Genomic DNA, 20624 nt, shown 5'->3' on the forward strand with positions numbered 1-20624 from the left:
AATTGTGTAAATAATGGTTACTTTGGTAGTGTTGAATTGTGTAAATAATGGTTACTTTGGTAATGTTGAGTTGTGTGAATAACGGTTACTTTGGTAGTGTTGAATTGTGTAAATAATGGTTACTTTGGTAGTGTTGAATTGTGTGAATAATGGTTACTTTTGTAGTGTTGAGTTGTGTGAATAATGGTTACTTTGGTAGTGTTGAGTTGTGTGAATAACAGTTACTTTAGTAGTGTTGAATTGTGTGAATAATAGTCATATTGGTAGTGATAAATTGTGTGAATAACGGTCATATTGGTAGTGTTAAATTGTGTGAATAATGGTTGCTTTGGTAGTGTTGAATTATGTGAATAATGGTTACTTTGGTAATGTTGAATTGTGTAAATAATGGTTACTTTGGTAGTGTTGAATTGTGTGAATAATGGTTACTTTGGTAGTGTTGAATTGTGTAAATCATGGTTACTTTGGTAATGTTGAATTATGTGAATAATGGTTACTTTGGTAATGTTGAATTGTGTAAATAATGGTTACTTTGGTAGTGTTGAATTGTGTGAATAATGGTTACTTTTGTAGTGTTGAGTTGTGTGAATAATGGTTACTTTTGTAGTGTTGAGTTGTGTGAATAATGGTTACTTTGGTAGTGTTGAGTTGTGTGAATAACAGTTACTTTAGTAGTGTTGAATTGTGTGAATAATGGTTACTTTGGTAGTGTTGAATTGTGTGAATAATGGTTACTTTGGTAGTGTTGAATTGTGTGAATAACGGTTACTTTGGTAGTGTTGAGTTGTGTGAATAACGGTTACTTTGGTAGTGTTGAATTGTGTGAATAATGGTTACTTTGGTAGTGTTGAGTTGTGTGAATAATGGTTACTTTGGTAGTGTTGAATTGTGTGAATAATGGTTACTTTGGTAGTGTTGAATTGTGTGAATAACGGTTACTTTGGTAGTGTTGAGTTGTGTGAATAACGGTTACTTTGGTAGTGTTGAATTGTGTGAACAATGGTTACTTTGGTAGTGCTGAGTTGTGTGAATAATGGTTACTTTGGTAGTGTTGAGTTGTGTGAATAACGGTTACTTTGGTAGTGTTGAATTGTGTAAATAATGGTTGCTTTGGTAGTGTTGAATTGTGTAAATAATGGTTACTTTGGTAGTGTTGAATTGTGTGAATAATGGTTACTTTGGTAGTGTTGAATTGTGTAAATAATGGTTACTTTGGTAGTGTTGAGTTGTGTGAATAATGGTTACTTTGGTAGTGTTGAGTTGTGTGAATAATGGTTACTTTGGTAGTGTTGAGTTGTGTGAATAATGGTTACTTTGGTAGTGTTGAGTTGTGTGAATAATGGTTACTTTGGTAGTGTTGAGTTGTGTGAATAACGGTTACTTTGGTAGTGTTGAGTTGTGTGAATAATGGTTACTTTGGGAGTGTTGAATTGTGTGAATAATGGTTACTTTGGTAGTGTTGAATTGTGTAAATAATGGTTGCTTTGGTAGTGTTGAATTGTGTGAATAATGGTTACTTTGGTAGTGTTGAATTGTGTGAATAATGGTTGCTTTGGTAGTGTTGAATTGTGTGAATAATGGTTACTTTGGTAGTGTTGAATTATGTGAATAATGGTTACTTTGGTAATGCTGATCTATGTGAATAGCAGTCATTTTGACAGTGTTTCATTTTTATACCCCTTAAAACCAGAGTGTTTTGTAGACAAAAACTCGGTCTTACATTATAATGAATCGTTTGTGTTCCGCCATTCACAGCAGAGAATCAATCCTGAGGGTTCAGCGAGTCATGTTCATAAACTCACCACTGATCCAGTAAAGGAACTGAATATTTGAAAACATGTTATTTGTCCCTTGCTCCGTGTATTATTATATGTTCTGATTTCTACGTTCAAAGGTTAATGTAATTGTTTCAATCTTAATAGACTTGTTGGAAGCTTAAACACAATATTGACAGTTAACTTCATGCATATAACATTCAGTTTAATCGAGTGGTGGCGCTAGTATAAACAGATTAAATAACAAGGGTATACCATCTTAATTATGATAAAGAAATTATTAAAAATCATATGTTAAAACCCCCACTCTCAAATAATTAGATAACTGGTTTTGGTTTCTGAGCCAAATGTGTGAGGTACTTCTAAACCTTCACAATATCAGTCAAATACATTAACAAAAATCAAGGAACTTTTCAAACGACACCTTTTACGGGAAAGTTCAGAAATACCTCACGACTATCTAGTCTCGATTTCATCTAATAGGTAATAGGATGACGTGGGTGAAAAATGCTTTTTTCTGGAATGTTGATCCTACTCAGTAAGAATATAGTGATTAAATCCATAAATCAAATGAAACTTAATTCAGGGTTTCTGTCTCTAACATTTAAACAAAAAAACGTGACTGTTCCTAGTTAAATTGTTATGTCTTGTGACCGAAGTTAATAGCTTCTCTTTAGTTAGGAGAATAATTTTCTCTATTTTTATAATCTGTTGTCCAGTTTATGTCCTCAATTCAGTCAGGTCAGAGTTCAGAACATTTCATAATTTTCTGCTGAATTTCTAGTACAAGCTGCAGGAAATCAGCACACCTGCTATATCAGTGTGTTAATTATTAAACACGTAACTGAATAGTGGGTAATTTGTGCTTGTCCCAAAGCGAGTATCGAACCCCAACTTTTTGCACTGCAAGCCTTTGAACTTAGTGCTGAGCAACTGGGTGGGGTTGGGGGGCTAATGCACCTAAAAATACTACTCAGAAATTTATCGAATTCGTAAAACTTGGTGTATTTATAAAAAAGATTAATTTTACTTGGTAAAAAACTAAAACATTCACACTTAGAGGGCGCCTTTTAAAATAGCCTGTATGAAAACATAAGTACTTAATCTTCATATACGTTCCAAAAAGTTATATAAAAAGCAATTTTTAACACTGCTTTATTAAACGACTCGTTGCAGATTTATTAGATAAGAGATGTATTAACCCAGTGGATCAAAGCTAAGTTTACTAATTTATAATGTTTACAGCCAGGTTCGATCCTACGTGATGAACAGATATTTTACTGTATGAAAGAACCACAACGTCATAATTCCTGCCGTTTCAGTCCTGTTTCATCAATAACCTGAACTGTTTCGGTGTGAAACCGGTGAACTGTGATTTTGTTTTACACTTCTTTTACTTTAAAATCAATTTTACGTCAGAAATTAGGCTTATAATTCTATTAACATCAATTTATTTATTTATTTAACATCAGATCGTTTGTTATCATTATTTATTTATCTATTTTACTTTACCCATTCAAAAGAACCAGCAAGCAAAGTTTCTTGACCCTGAAGTTATTAGCGGTAGAACACCACATCAGTCACTACATAAGAACTTACAGAAAATGTCTACTCTTACCAATAATGTTTTTTGAGAGGTTTTCTCGCAGCTGATCAAAGATACCGTAACGACTCTTTGTCTTGGGAATTTCATGTGAAGATATCCAGCCTCCGCATGCGTATTCGTAAAAGTCATCACATGGGTTAACATTCATGTTCATTGCCTTTTTCAACTCTGAAGCTGGTAAATAGATACGAAGATATAACCACATTGTGTTTTTATATTAATGTTAAATGTGTATTTCGATATTTTGGAAATCTTCGGAAAAAAAGTATACATTTTGTTCCTTTTTTTATTATAATAAAAATGATGGATCCATAAAGGTTCAGACTTTAAATAATGTACTTAATACAAGTAATCTACTGTACTTTACAAGACTGAGGATTAACTGATAAAGATAATTCAGTTGTTAATGAACACTTTCCTCTATGTTTAATAACATGACTTTTAATTGACACTTTCCTCTATGTTTAATAACATGACTTTTAATTGACACTTTCCTCTATGTTTAATAACATGACTTTTAATGAACACTTTTCTCTATGTTTAATAACATGACTTTTAATTAACACTTTCCTCTATGTTTAATAACATGACTTTTAATAAACACTTTCCTCTATGTTTAATAACATGACTTTTAATGAACACTTTTCTCTATGTTTAATAACATGACTTTTAATTAACACTTTCCTCTATGTTTAATAACATGACTTTTAATTAACACTTTCCTCTATGTTTAATAACATGACTTTTAATGAACACTTTTCTCTATGTTTAATAACATGACTTTTAATGAACACTTTCCTCTATGTTTAATAACATGACTTTTAATTAACACTTTCCTATATGTTTAATAACATGACTTTTAATTAACACTTTCCTATATGTTTAATAACATGACTTTTAATGAACACTTTCCTCTATGTTTAATAACATGACTTTTAATGAACACTTTTCTCTATGTTTAATAACATGACTTTTAATTAACACTTTCCTATATGTTTAATAACACTTTCCTATATGTTTAATAACACGGCTATTAATGAATACTTTTCTATATGGTTAAAACATGACTTTTAATGAACACTTTCCTATATGGTTGATAACATGGCTTTCAATTAACACTTTTCTATATAGTTAATAACATGGTTTTAAGTGAATACTTTTCTATATGGTTAATAACATGACTTTTTATGAACACTTTCCTGTATGTTTAATAAAATGACTTTTAATTAACACTTTCCTATATGTTTAATAACATGACTTTTAATGAACACTTTTCTCTATGTTTAATAACATGACTTTTAATTAACGCTTTCCTATATGTTTAATAACACGGCTATTAATGAATACTTTTCTATATGGTTAAAACATGACTTTTAATGAACACTTTCCTATATGGTTGATAACATGGCTTTCAATTAACACTTTTCTATATAGTTAATAACACGATTTTCAGTGAATACTTTTCTATATGGTTAATAACATGACTTTTTATGAACACTTTCCTGTGTGTTTAATAAAATGACTTAATGAACATTTTCCCTTATGTTTATTAAAATGACTTAATCAATACTTTCTACATGTTTAATAAACTGACTTTCAAGAGACAATTTTCTATACGTTTAATAACACGACATTAAATGAATAATTTTCTACTTAGTTAATAACATAGTTTTCAGTGAATACTTTTCTATATGGTTCATAACATGACTTTTAGTGAACAATTTCCTATATGTTTAATAACTTGGCTTTTAATGAACACTTTCCTATATGTTTAATAAAATAACCTTGAATGAACACTTTCCTCTACGGCTAACAACATAGCTTTCAGTGAATACTTTCCTATATGGTTAATAACATGACTTTAATGAATACTTTCCTATATGGTTAATAACACGGTTTTCAGTGAATACTTTTCTATATGGTTGAAAAAAATGACTTTTAATTAACACTTTCCTATATGGTTAATAATATAGCTTTCAGCAAACACATTTATATATAGTCAATAACATGACTTTTAACAAATATTGTCATATATGGTTAATAACATGAGTTTTAATTAACACTTCCTATATGTTTAATAAAATGACTTTTAGTGGATACTTTCTTATATAGTTAATAACATAACTTTTAATGAACACTTTCCTATATCTTTAATAAAATGATCTTGTATGACCGCTTTCCTGCATGTTTAATAAAATGACTTTTTAATGAACACTTTTCTATATATTTAATAGCATGGCTTTCAGTGAATACTTTTATATATAGTTAACAAAGTGGGTTTTACTGAACACTTTGATAAACTTTCTCGGAGCACCAAAGTGCTGTTTGGGATTTTGAAACAGCCTACAGGAGCCTCCAGAACTACTGTGTAACTTGCTAACAACTGTACAACGTCTGGATTTAACAAATAGCGATGTAAATTAGATATATTTTTAGGCTCCCTGTGGGACAGCGGTGTTTTTACGGAATTAAAAAGCTAAAATCCTGGGTTCATTTCCCCACTGTGGACACAGAAAGTTAGGCCAACGTGGTTTTGTTCCAAAAACAGACAACAGCTTTAAATAAAGAAAATTTGCTTAACCGAAATTCAAAATAAATCTGTTTTGCTTTAAGAAAGCATTATAATATTACTGTTCAACAATATTAAACAAATCACATAATAACACTAAACTTATAGGCTACAGAGTGTTAAGTGTTATAAAAGTTATCTACGTTGCTTTTATACAATAAAGAAAATACAACAAATAACGTTGCCTTTTAAAATCTATACGTTTCTTAATACGTGAAAACTTTAATTTGCTTGCTGCTTAATTAAAATAAAATAAAATATTTAATAAACTTTCACATATACGTACCAATATATTCGCAGCCTTCTGTATTACATACTTTAGCTGAAGGCTTAGGTGGTTTTGAAGTAGATGTGTCTAAGATATTAATAAAGAAAAAAAACCATTAAACACATTGTTTTTTAGAGTAATAAAATAATGAAACGAAATACAGCCTACAAAATGAAAACAGTGTTAAAATAATTGTAATATATTGCAAACTAAGACAGTGCGCAAAACAACGGTATCAAGTCGGTCATCTTAACTATTCTTTGCGTATCAAAATTTATTTTAAAACCAAAGTTTCTGGATTACTTTTTTTCAAAATAAAATAGAAATACACTTAGTTTTTACAGATACTTTGGGTTTACGACCGAAAACGTCGTTAGTAGTGATAAGAGTACCAAACAAATAAAACCATGCATTTTAATGTTTTTAAATAAGACAATATATTTAAATAATTACACTCATTATCAAGGTGATTTTTAGTTTTATGAACTTATACACCATATTCTTACAGAGATGTTGACCCTTACATCAGGGGATGTTGACCCTTACATCAGGGGTTAATACATCTGATTCAGTTGGATGTTGAGCAAAGCAGGAGACATTAAACGTAATTTTAATAAATTGATACTTTGCTCAGTTGTTGGATGAAAGTTTATATACCAAAAGAAAATACTCTGTATTAAATACGTTACAACAAGTAAGTTGTTTTGTACGTATGATTCACGAATATAAAATACTCTGTATTAAATACGTTACAACAAGTAAATTGTTTTGTACGTATGATTCACGAATACAAAATACTCTGTATTAAATACGTCACAACAAGTAAGTTGTTTTGTACGTATGATTCGCGAATACAAAATACTCTGTATTAAATACGTTACAACAAGTAAGTTGTTTTGTACGTATGATTCACGAATATAAAATACTCTGTATTTATTTCACAGTGTATAATTTAAACAAGAAAATGTTTTTAATTTTGAATGAAGTAAAACATTGAACATACCCGTTTGTCTGACAGCTATAACCGAGACCGCTATAATGAGAGATATTGTGACGACAAGAAATATTCCCAGAAGAATTGTAAGTTTTTGTTCAAGTCCACTTTTTCTTTTCCAACACCCATCTCTAAAGTAAAAATAAAATTTTTCATTTTGTGACTATCGAAAATTCTTGTAAACACATACACAAAAATGTCCAGAGTTTTTAGAAAAACTGAAAAAATAAAGCCAGTTTACAATCTACAAAGCTAAATTTCAGTATACGATTAACTAGTTTATACACTTCTTGAACTACGTGCCCAAATGAACACTTTTTATATCCTGGTTACTATATTTCATAACAAGTGCTATAAAAATAGCCGATTTTTATGTGCTCTATAACTCAGGGTGTTACTTGTATTATTATAACTGACCTGAGACCTTGAATTCGAAGCGGCGAGAAGTGGATAAATACTAGGCTATCGTTTGTATTCACCGCAGGGAATCTAACATCGGATTTCAGGGCTGTAAATAAATCCGTAAACGTACCGCTGTCTCACTAGAGGGTGGAGAGACTTAAGATGGTGGACAGTAACCTAGTTAAACTTGAAAGTAGTTCTGTTGTGTGGAAAAAGATTATACGAGACTAGAATATCAAGCAGCAATAATCTAGTGCTTATATGTTGTGAAGAGTGACGTTTACTCCAGTCCTTCTGTAAGGTTTGTTTGTTTGTTTTTGAACTTCTCACAAAGTTACTCGAGGGGTATCTGTGCTTGCCGTCCCTAATTTAGCAGTGTAAGACTAGAGAGAAGGCAGCTAGTCATCACCACCAACCGCCAACTCTTGGGCTACTCTTTTACCAACGAATAGTGGGATTGACCGTAACATTATAACGCCCCCACGGCTGAAAGGGCGAGCATGTTTGGCGCAACCTGGATGCGAACCTGCGACCCTCAGATTACGAGTCGCACGCCTTAACACGCTTGGCCATGCCGGGCCCCTTCTGTAAGGTTGCTTGAGTTAACAGTATTGATTAGGATGTTTGATGTTTGCTTGAGTTAACAGGATTGATTAGGATATTTGATGTTTGCTTGAGTTAACAGTATTGATTAAGATGTTTGATGTTTGCTTGATTTAACAGTATTGATTAGGATGTTTGCTTGAGTTAACAGGATTGATTAGGATTTTGATGTTTGCTTGAGTTAACAGTATTGATTAAGATGTTTGATGTTTGCTTGATTTAACAGTATTGATTAGGATGTTTGATGTTTGCTTGAGTTAACAGGATTGATTAGGATTTTGATGTTTGCTTGAGTTAACAGGATTCATTAGGATGTTTGATGTTCCTATTTTTATTAATTTTTGTTTATTTATTTTCTATTATCATATTTTTATCAAACGGATTTTTTATTCTTGTTAGCTTAATATGTGAAATTCGGAATAACCTGGATCCACTGAGCTGACTAAGCTTTGTGAGATACTATTGGATTTACGACCGAAAACGTCATGAAAAGCGAGAATACCTAGCAAATGAAACGATGCATTTCAATGTTTATAAGTAATAATGTAAAGAAAATATATCTAATTATGTGTACTTATTATCAGGATGATATTTAGTTTTACGAACCTATACACTATATTCTTACAGAGATGTTCACCATCAGGGCTCACTGGATTTACTACTATCAGATCTGTTGACCATTACCCTAGGAATAAGTACATCAGATCCTTATAGAGATGTTGACTATTACATTAGAACTCAATACACCTACTTCTGATAATGGTGTTGACCATCAAATAAAGAATCAATACATCTGTTTCAGGTAGAAAATTAAAGAAACCACTTGAAGAAAAGACATACCTAGGAGAACCAAACTGGTTGGTAAGGTAAAGAAATCACTTAAAGAAGATATTCACTTTGGAAAACCCAACTGGTTGGTAAAGTAAGAAATCACTTGAAGAAGAGATTCACTTAAGAGAACCCAACTGGTTGGTAAAGTAAAGAAATTACTTGAAGAAGAGATCCACTTAAGAGAACCCAACTGGTTGGTAAAGTAAGAAATCACTTGAAGAAGAGATTCACTTAAGAGAACCCAACTGGTTGGTAAAGTAAAGAAATTACTTGAAGAAGAGATCCACTTAAGAGAATCCAACTGGTTAGTAAAGTAAGAAATTACTTGAAGAAGAGATCCACTTAAGAGAACCCAACTGGTTGGTAAAGTAAGAAATCACTTGAAGAAGAGATCCACTTAAGAGAATCCAACTGGTTAGTAAAGTAAGAAATCACTTGAAGAAGAGATTCACTTAAGAGAACCCAACTGGTTGGTAAAGTAAAGAAATTACTTGAAGAAGAGATTCACTTAAGAGAATCCAACTGGTTAGTAAAGTGAAGAAATCACTTGAAGAAGAGATTCACTTAAGAGAACCCAACTGGTTGTTAAAGTGAAGAAATCACTTGAAGAAGAGATTCATTAAAGAGAACCTAACTGGTTGGTAAAGTAAGAAATCACTTGAACAAGAGATTCACTTAAGAGAACCCAACTGGTTGGTAAAGTAAAAAAATTACTTGAAGAAGAGATTCACTTAAGAGAATCCAACTGGTTAGTAAAGTAAGAAATCACTTGAAGAAGAGATTCATTAAAGAGAACCTAACTGGTTGGTAAAGTAAGAAATCACTTGAACAAGAGATCCACTTAAGAGAACCCAACTGGTTGTTAAAGTGAAGAAATCACTTGAAGAAGAGATTCATTAAAGAGAACCTAACTGGTTGGTAAAGTAAGAAATCACTTGAACAAGAGATCCACTTAAGAGAACCCAACTGGTTGTTAAAGTGAAGAAATCACTTGAAGAAGAGATTCATTAAAGAGAACCTAACTGGTTGGTAAAGTAAGAAATCACTTGAAGAAGAGATTCATTAAAGAGAACCTAACTGGTTGGTAAAGTAAGAAATCACTTGAACAAGAGATCCACTTAAGAGAACCCAACTGGTTGTTAAAGTGAAGAAATCACTTGAAGAAGAGATTCATTAAAGAGAACCCAACTGGTTGGTAAAGTAAGAAATCACTTGAAGAAGAAATTCACTTAAGAGAACCCAACTGGTTAGTAAAATTTATGGAAAACTGTATAAATAAGACCGTGAAGTAGATAAACTAGACTTAGTATTGACTATGTAAGAAAGATATAGAAGAAATTAAAACCATATCTGGAAAGCTGGTGGTATAAGTATAGTGTTCATAGTGGTCTAGTTTCTCAATGTTTTGTGACTTCAGTTTGTGTTGATAGTGGTCTAGTTTCTCAATGTTTTGTGACTTCAGTTTGTGTTGATAGTGGTCTAGTTTCTCAATGTTTTGTGACTTCAGTTAGTGTTGATAGTGGTCTAGTTTCTCAATGTTTTGTGACTTCAGTTTGTGTTGATAGTGGTCTAGTTTCTCAATGTTTTGTGACTTCAGTTTGTGTTGATAGTGGTCTAGTTTCTCAATGTTTTGTGACTTCAGTTTGTGTTGATAGTGGTCTAGTTTCTCAATGTTTTGTGACTTCAGTTAGTGTTGATAGTGGTCTAGTTTCTCAATGTTTTGTGACTTCAGTTTGTGTTGATAGTGGTCTAGTTTCTCAATGTTTTGTGACTTCAGTTTGTGTTGATAGTGGTCTAGTTTCTCAATGTTTTGTGACTTCAGTTTGTGTTGATAGTGGTCTAGTTTCTCAATGTTTTGTGACTTCAGTTAGTGTTGATAGTGGTCTAGTTTTTCAATGTTTTGTGACTTCAGTTTGATGTACAAACGTTAAAAGTGTCATATTGTATCACCAGGGTGTTTATTACAAGCTGCTTTTCTTTCAGCAGTTTTTTCCAGTACAGAAAAAAGATTAAATTAAATTCAAATTAGTTTTGTTAATATTAGATAAGGAATGTTACTTGTCCCAAAATGAACCCCCATGTCAGTTAATATTAAATCTAATTTTATTCTGCGTATCTAGTGCATGAAATTGGATGCAAGTCCCATCTGAATAGTTAAAATATATATATTACGTTATGTTAAGCAGTTTATACTCAAAACTGTCTTTCATAAACAAATTTCCAGAGAGCCACAAAACTTTCCGGTTGCTAATAGCTTTTCAAACCTATGTTTACTGATAAAACCTTCTCAGACTGATCCAACACACTCCCTGCCACTCTCTCCCAGGAGGTGGAGTAAGGCACCTTACGACGTTTCGGCTAAAAAGCAGACGTTAAAACTGTGACATATTTCTTATCATATATCACGTGGCTATTAAGTCGCGCAAATATGGCATTAAAACATTTAATAAAATACGTTTTACAAAAATAGTTTTTTGTTTTAGTTATTCGTCTTAGCAGGATAGGATATGTACGTATTATTATAAAAACCAGAATCGTTAACACTAAAGTACAGTTAGAAATATAGTAAATGAATAATATATGGGTCTGTAAAACTTTTTTTTAACATTGGTATGACATCCAATTTTATCCTTTGTGTTTAATTTGATTTCCCACGCTGTTACAGCGGCAAGTCTACCGATTTACAACGCTAAAATCAGGGGTTCGATTCCCCTCGGTCGACTCAGCAGGTATCCCGATTTGGGTTTGCTACATGAAAACACACACACAAGCTTAATTTAAAGAAAGTTGAGTAGCATATTTTCTCACGGAAATATATATACGTATTCAATTTAGTACGAACGTAAACAACCTCAAATAATTAGTGTTTCAAATATTTTATTTTTCCCCCAATGGTACAGCAGTTTGTCTGTGGACTTACAACGCTACACATCAGGTTTCAATACTCGTGGTGGACAGAGCACCGGTAGCTCATACTGTAGCTTTGTGCTTAATTTCAAGTAAAGTTTTAGGCCCGACATGGTCGAGCGTGTTAAGGCGTGCGACTCCTAATCCGAGGGTCGCGGGTTCGCATCCCACTCGCACCAAACATGTTCGCCTTTTCGGCTGGGGAGGCGTTATAATGTGACGGTTGGTAAAAGAGTAGTCCAAGAGTTGGCGGTGGGTGGTGATGACTAGCTGCCTTCCCTCTAGTCTTACACTGCTGAATTAGGGACGGCTAAGGTTTCTCCTCCTGGTTGGGGGTTGTGCAGTGGGCTAACAATCTACTCACTTAAAAAAACAGTCTGTTAATGAATCCGAAAGCGATTGCGGCCCTATGTTCCTTCATGGAATCGAGAGACATAATAATAAATATTTTCTTTATTTAAAATTCGCTCATGAGAATGAAAATCATGTTTTGAATATGAGATCTTTACTCTGATAGTGACGTCATCTGACACTTTTCGGCAGAGCTCTAGCATTATAAACTTTAGTACCACACGTTGGATTTACCGATTATCACATAGTGGTAAATGTTAGAGCACTAATTTCAGGCGTGTCTTTCATAATAATTCCTCAAGTTAAGCTGTTATTTAACAAGAATCATTAAAGTGAGTGTGTTCGCTGTAACTGACAAAGCGCTGAATAGATTGTAACCAAACCCGGCAAGTACCTTTAGCACTTCTCAGTGGCTAGAGGAGGCTAAGCCCCAGAACCCATGGTCTTAATGGGGCTCCACTGATAATTTTATTCTATGTAAAATTACATGGGATATAGGCCCCACAATATTTATTAGCCCCTGAGTCCTCACAACCTTAAGTCCGCCACTGACTCTTCTCCCCCGAAGGGCGAAATTCAGTGGTCAGTGTTTGAATCTTGTTCCTCTATGTCAGCCAGGGAGGGGGGGTGAGGTGAGTCTTCCTCGTGCATTGAACAAATATACTGTAATGTCAACCTGTAGTTGCAAAGTGAGTTTTATATTGCAAATTACAAATGCCTTTTAAGAATAGGCCCGGCGTGGCCAAGCGCGTTAAGGCGTGCGACTCGTAATCCGAGGGTCGTGGGTTCGCATTCCCGTCGCGCCAAACATGCTCGCCCTTTCAGCCGTGGGGGCGTTATAATGTGACGGTCAATCCCACTATTCGTTGGTAAAAGAGTAACCCAAGAGTTGGTGGTGGGTGGTGATTACTAGCTGCCTTCCCTCTAGCCTAACACTGCAAAATTAGGGACGGCTAGCACAGATAGCCCTCGAGTAGCTTTGTGCGAAATTCAAAAAAACAAACAAACTTTTAAGAATAATTCCGTTATTTACCAACCTGTACTGGTTGTCATGTTGTGGTAAAAGTGGTTCTTTTTCTCTGTACATAGTCGCACTTGTGTTCCTACAAATATTCAGTCCCGATTTGTCTGCTCTGATACAAACCTGCCAATTAGAAAGTACATCTCACTAATTTAGGCTTACGTTTCGGTTGGTGCGGTATGAGCCGATAATCCACGAAACGGTGGATATTATGAGTTCCTAGAAGCACCCATTTTTAGAAAGCAAAGTGATAAAAATAGAAACTGACACATTTTATTTGCGATTTTCAAAATTACGTCAAAATCATGCGACAAGAAAGAGAGAGCAGAAACAACTCTAACAATGCTCGTGTTCGTATGAAATTCCAGACGGTTTCAGTATGTATAAGATATACACACTCGCACACACAAAATTTAATCTACTGAAATGGTTAAAATAACATTAAGATATTTTCCACGGTAGTACTCTAGCCTTGGTAATATCAATATGAACTTACCCGTCTTCTGTGAGATAGGATCGACTATCTCTTAGCGGCATGGACATAATAATTACACCAGTACCTAACGAGGATTGTACCTAAAAGTAAAACAAGCTTTGTAAATAAGATACTTTTGTTCATAAATGAGAATAATAACACTAGAGTTTTCCGGTCTTAAAAGTGTCAAGTACACCTATTAGTGTCAGTAATTAAATATCTGATAGAATCAGAATACTGGTGTTAGATTTGATATTGAATTTAAATATTCCACAAAAGGTTATCATTTCTGAGTAAGCCAGTTATAATTAATGTGCACAAAAAAAATTAATATTTAAGTAAAGTGCCGTGGTTAATTACAGAATAATTTTTAAAGGATTAACATTTCTTTTCCATTAGCAGGAAATGTCTAATATCCATTTATTTACGACTAGCTGAATTACCTGTTCCCTGAACGGAAATTACGTAAGTTCATAATTAATCAAAGTTTATTTTAGAACATGAAAAGTTGCTTCCCTTATACGTGATAGTTTATAAAAACCCGCAAAAACACTCATAAAAAGTGCAACTGTGAAGTCGCAAACTTACACCTATCTCCATATGGACCCAACAGACCTGGTGTATTTGATGGATTGAAACATTGTTGTGAGGTTATCAAAATATGATGAATGGTCTATTTGATGGATTGAAACATTGTTGTGAGGTTATTAAAATCTGATGAATGGTCTAGTTTCATGGATTGAAACATTGTTGTTAGGTTATCAAAATCTTATGATGGTCTAGTTTCATGGATTGAAACATTGTTGTGATGTTATTAAAATCTTATGATGGTCTAGTTTCATGGACTGAAACATTGTTGTGATGTTATTAAAATCTTATGATGGTCTAGTTTCATGGATTGAAACATTGTTGTGATGTTATTAAAATCTTATGATGGTCTAGTTTCATGGACTGAAACATTGTTGTGATATTATTAAAATCTTATGATGGTCTAGTTTCATGGATTGAAACATTGTTGTGATGTTATTAAAATCTTATGATGGTCTAGTTTCATGGACTGAAACATTGTTGTGATGTTATTAAAATCTTATGATGGTCTAGTTTCATGGATTGAAACATTGTTGTGATGTTATTAAAATCTTATGATGGTCTAGTTTCATGGACTGAAACATTGTTGTTAAGTTATTAAAATCTTATGATGGTCTATTTTATGGATTGGAACATTGTTGTTAGGTTATTAAAATTTGATGATGGTCTATTTTATGGATTGAAACATTGTTGTGAGGTTATTAAAATCTGATGATGGTCTAGTTTCATGGATTGAAACATTGTTGTGAGGTTATTAAAATCTGATGATGGTCTAGTTTCATGGACTGAAACATTGTTGTGAGGTTATTAAAATCTGATGATGGTCTAGTTTGATGGATTGAAACATTGTTGTGATGTTATTAAAATCTGATGATGGTCTAGTTTCATGGACTGAAACATTGTTGTGAGGTTATTAAAATCTTATGATGGTCTAGTTTCATGGATTGAAACATTGTTGTTAGGGTATTAAAATCTGATGATGGTCTAGTTTCATGGATTGAAACATTGTTGTGAGGTTATTAAAATCTGATGATGGTCTAGTTTCATGGATTGAAACATTGTTGTGATATTATTAAAATCTTATGATGGTCTAGTTTCATGGATTGAAACATTGTTGTGAGGTTATTAAAATCTGATGATGGTCTAGTTTCATGGACTGAAACATTGTTGTGAGGTTATTAAAATCTGATGATGGTCTAGTTTGATGGATTGAAACATTGTTGTGATGTTATTAAAATCTGATGATGGTCTAGTTTCATGGATTGAAACATTGTTGTGAGGTTATTAAAATCTTATGATGGTCTAGTTTCATGGATTGAAACATTGTTGTTAGGGTATTAAAATCTGATGATGGTCTAGTTTCATGGATTGAAACATTGTTGTGAGGTTATTAAAATCTGATGATGGTCTAGTTTGATGGATTGAAACATTGTTGTGATGTTATTAAAATCTGATGATGGTCTAGTTTCATGGACTGAAACATTGTTGTGAGGTTATTAAAATCTTATGATGGTCTAGTTTCATGGATTGAAACATTGTTGTTAGGGTATTAAAATCTGATGATGGTCTAGTTTCATGGACTGAAACATTGTTGTGAGGTTATTAAAATCTGATGATGGTCTAGTTTCATGGATTGAAACATTGTTGTGATGTTATTAAAATCTGATGACGGTCTAGTTTCATGGATTGAAACATTGTTGTGATGTTATTAAAAACTGACGATGGTCTAGTTTCATGGATTGAAACATTGTTGTTAGGTTATTAAAAACTGACGATGGTCTACTCATACACATACAAAACGTAGTGTTTATTTAATACAATTTGACAAGTATCTCTTCCTGGAGACTGAATCGTTGTTATTGTTGTATATGTGCGTGTGCGTATGTGTTTGTCATAATAACAAAAACTTATTGTAAAGATGTTTACCCAATGAAATCTTCTCTCGGTAATTATTTAGAGGTTTTATTTCGCTCTAAATGTTTGTATAATTTAATGTCTTTGTGGTGTAGATTTACGACTACGTTCTTTATAATGCTGTGGTCTTCCGGCCCACAACTGATTACCCTACGTACAGTTTGCAGAAATGTTGTGTTTATCATTGCCTAAATAAAGAATGATTTCTTTAAACGGCCATAGATGGCAGCAGCAATAACTAGTAAAGATGTACACACCACAGATACAAAGTTTTATCTATCATAGGTACACAACAGTCTAGACGCGATGCCCTTTATACTCATAATTTCCTTCCGTATATGAACCCTCAACTGAACACACAATATCTTTTCAAGTCAGTAAGACAATTTTCTAGTCTTTTTACGTATCTGAATTATTCTGATTTTTCAGCATCTCTGTACGTGAGTGTATCACAAAAATGTACGTATTTTTTATATATTATCTCTGTAATAAAGTATTTAATTAAAATCTACAGAACATCAAACTTAAAAAAAAACACACTCAACAACAAAGGTGAGTAAATAGGCGCAAAATGTTTCAAGAGAAAGTGATATCCGTTAAATGTTGCCCCTAGTGGCATAAAAGTATGTATACGGACTTACAAAGTTAGAAATCGGGCTTCTATACCAGTGGTAGTCAGAGCACAGATAGTCCATTTTGCAGCTTTGTACTTGACTAAAAATCAATTGATAAATGTTACATTTTTCTAACCACCCAGATATTTTTCTTATTTTCGACTGAACAGATCGAATATTTCTACTTTCGAGCTGAGACACATTTTGTACTTTATAGCCTTAATGGTATTATCAGTATTACAGTTGTGGTATTCAGATATATTGTTTTTTGCATTCTTAATTAATATGTCATTTTTCCAAATTTCTTACGCATGACGTATGCAGTCTTAATATAGAATATCGGTAAGGGAGTCACTAAAACTTTCTCGCACTAGTTACTTATTTAACTGGTCCATTCATCAAGGTTGTCACATGTGCTTTCTCGTGAGAAGCTTCTTGTAAAGTATACTGTACATTAATCGACGGTGATATCTTCCACTGGGAAGTCAGGTGACGCCGGAGGATACAATGGTACAACATCCCTTATTTTGTAGTATGAGTAACTGTCAGTAACGTGAGAGATACTCACGTTCTAAGAATAATAATATTAACTTTCTTTGACTGTTTTATCACAATACAATTTTTACAAGTTTCAATTATTCTTTTGGTTCCTGATCGATTACTCTAAGATAAATCAGTAAAACGGTGAATACAACATATTCAATTCGAATAAGAGCAGCCATATAAACAGTGAGGCCTGCTTGTTGTTTTCCACTAATCTGCAGTATTAAACTAGGGGTTACTATAACTGGTTCTTTGAAATGGCTGTTTATTCCATACGTAACAAAAAAACGTATTCAGGTTGAAAAAAACAATAACCTCAACACGTCTCAATCTTGTATGATATTTTTTATCTATCTCACGAACTTACTGATTTTTAAATTAATTACTACTTATAATTACTTAATTTATAATTTTTTAATTATAACTTTTGTCACTTGTTAATGTTTCCTATTTCGAATTGCTTTAGGTCGAGTAAACACAGACGCTATTTTAAAACTAGTACAGAACTCTCTGGGCACGCATATGAATTTTGGTTTTGGAAAATCAGTTTAACTAGAGATTTGTACACGTTTCAGTTAATTAATTTCAAGTTGTGTAATACATTGATGTAACTAGTTACTTACCACTAGCATAAAATTATTGTCGATTAGACAAAAATTACAACCCGATCGTACAAAAGTAATAGCCACTAGTACATGGTTACTTGTCCACTTACACGAAAATATTGTCCACTAGTAACTGTCCACTCGTATAAAAATATTAACCACGAGTACAAAGTTACTGTCCGCTCGTATAAAAATATTTACCACTAGTACAAAGTTACTGTCCACCCATAAATGCTTATCATACGTACAAAGTTGTTGATGACATTAAAATGTGAAGAATTATTAGAGGTGAAATGAGAACAAATATTTCTCCCCCTAACGGCCATGTAATAAATTTAAAAGTTACAACGAAGGAAGATTCCTCTTGAAAGATTTTCAAGTAAGTGAGGAGTCTGTTTGATAATCAAACCGATATAAAAGGACCATGAAAAACAGAGAGTTTGATTTTAAGTAACTAAATTGCTATAAACATCACTATGAAAAGAGTTAGGAGCTTAAGCCTTGAGTAATTGAAGTTTTAAAGTAAGAACAGTTAACATGGTGGTAAAAGTTACAAACCAATTAAACGACTCTTGAGAGCACTCTGGCCTGAAGGTTTTAAGTTGAACGAATTATGAAGCTATTATTATTATTTGAGTAATCTCATAGTGTAACTGAAGGCAATAGTTTTCGTGTTACTAGTCTACCAAGCTAGCTGAAATGAGAGATAGCTCTGGTTTGTACGTAACATGTATTATTAAAAAGTGTTTGCTGGTGGGTTATGTGTAATTAAAGAAAAGTTTTAAACACGGCGCTTATTATTGTTAAATATCAAATATTTTAACTCAAAATACAAACTAAACCATACCTTCTGATGCACCCAACACGGAAAGTCGCTCAAGAGAGATAAACGGTTTTTGTTTTTCTCGAGAGAGAAACAAATGGCTGTCCAACTTTGTGGGCAGTAAAACCAGATACTATTATATTATTTCTAGTCCTGAATTAAGTAACATCTATCTGATTTTCAAAGTTAACAGGTTCGACCTGGATGTTATCCTGATGTTTATCAACAGTAGGTGCAAACGTACACAATGAGAACAGGTTAAATTCGTAGATAAATCTAGAACAAAGTATAGCAATCTTATCTCGTAGAGTCATTTTCGAGATGTAACATTCAGAAAAACGAACAACAAAAAAACACAGTTTACCTGTGCATTAATCACACGGATCCCTCGGAGAGCCAAGGGTAATTTGATTTACTTAAAATATTAAAATCCGGGGCTAGATTCCCCTCGGTGGACAGGACACAGGTATCCCGTTAGGTAGTTTTGCGCTAAACGACAACCGTTTAATAAAACAGAAAGAAGTACAAATATAAACATTTTGATATCTGTTTTAATTAATTTCCAAGTTTAATTTTTAAATATCTAATATTCATGCGTCTTAGAAAGTTTTATGTACTTATGTATTCCACAACGACTTTCCTGAACTGGAGATGTAAAGGAATCTGTCGAACACTTTTATCTTTCGCACCTCGAATTTTGCTCTCTCTGTCTCTGTATGGGTATTTGGGTATTGATGTTTATCTACCCAGGAGGGTCTTTCGTTAACCTCTTCCTCCTTTCTTCAAATTTTGGTTTTACAACTGTCAAGTGTATTTATATATGGAACACGAGGGTCAGAGTAACTCGTACTTACTCAGGTCCCTTTCAGGATAATGTCCATGCACAATCTATACATACACTTGGTGGAAATAAAACATTTCTCTTACAGTTCCATAGATTATTTGTACTTTTATTAGTTAGGTATTAATTATAAAACGTTTACATAAAAAACTCTTTAATGTTTTGTAATTAATCCCTAATCTAATGTGGAGTCTAGTTTATAGGTGGCCTTTTATTTATTTATTTTATTATTAATTTTATTTATTTATTTATAAATATATATTCACTGGCGAAAGGTGCTTAGGGCTATCCTCACCATGTAAACAGTACCTGACAAGTTCGCTTACTAGTTCATTTTTTCTCCAATTTTTGTCAAAATAATTTATTGTACAATGTAGGAGTCTATCTGTTATTGTTTCTATGTGTGTTTATTTATACGTGAATTCATATGATGTTGTTCTGTGTACTTTATCAGTTGTTGTACGTTGTGCATTTTGTATTGTTTGTGGTTTTGTTTGAAGTAGTTTTTTACTAACATTTATCCATGCAGGGGCTGCCTAGTCAATTACGGGTCTTATATATGTTTTATACATTTTTACGATGTTATCTGCTATTTTTACCAGTTAGACTCCTAGCATAGTTTGTTCTTCGCCAAAGTTTTGTTCTAATATTACTTATGTGGTTTACTCACGTTAGTTTTGAGTCGAATGTTAGTCCTAAAAATTTTGCAGATGTAGCAGTCTGAAGAAATGCTCTGTTCATATAGGTCTGAGGTTGTGCTTTTACATGTTTAGTTAACTTTCTGAATACTACAAGTTGTGTTTATTTTGATTATGTATTTTTAACAATATTTACCTATTCTGTTTAACTGTGGTTGTATGTTTGTGGCTGCTATTGCTGGTGTTGTTGCACGTT

At 32.9% G+C, this 20624-nt stretch overlaps 1 protein-coding gene across 2 annotated transcripts in view; it reads right to left on the bottom strand.

Annotated features, from left to right (window-relative positions):
* The window catches only part of LOC143254236 (neprilysin-1-like), a 45524-nt gene extending 26438 nt beyond the window's left edge, over window positions 1-19086 (bottom strand). The window contains exons 1-6 of one of the 2 annotated variants that reach the window (XM_076509075.1): window positions 18914-19023; window positions 13824-13903; window positions 13344-13450; window positions 7222-7343; window positions 6237-6305; window positions 3394-3555 (exon numbers count right to left, since the gene is read on the bottom strand). In XM_076509075.1, coding sequence (XP_076365190.1) covers window positions 3394-3555; window positions 6237-6305; window positions 7222-7343; window positions 13344-13393 — 403 coding nt within the window. In that variant the 5' untranslated portion in view covers window positions 13394-13450; window positions 13824-13903; window positions 18914-19023. Of the gene's footprint in view, window positions 1-3393; window positions 3556-6236; window positions 6306-7221; window positions 7344-13343; window positions 13451-13823; window positions 13904-18913 lie in introns of both variants that reach the window. The other variant, XM_076509076.1, reaches the window with a different exon arrangement.
* Window positions 19087-20624: the final 1538 nt, after the last annotated feature.

Source organism: Tachypleus tridentatus, chromosome 6, assembly GCF_004210375.1.
Source record: "Tachypleus tridentatus isolate NWPU-2018 chromosome 6, ASM421037v1, whole genome shotgun sequence".
In the NCBI taxonomy this organism is placed as follows: domain Eukaryota; kingdom Metazoa; phylum Arthropoda; class Merostomata; order Xiphosura; family Limulidae; genus Tachypleus; species Tachypleus tridentatus.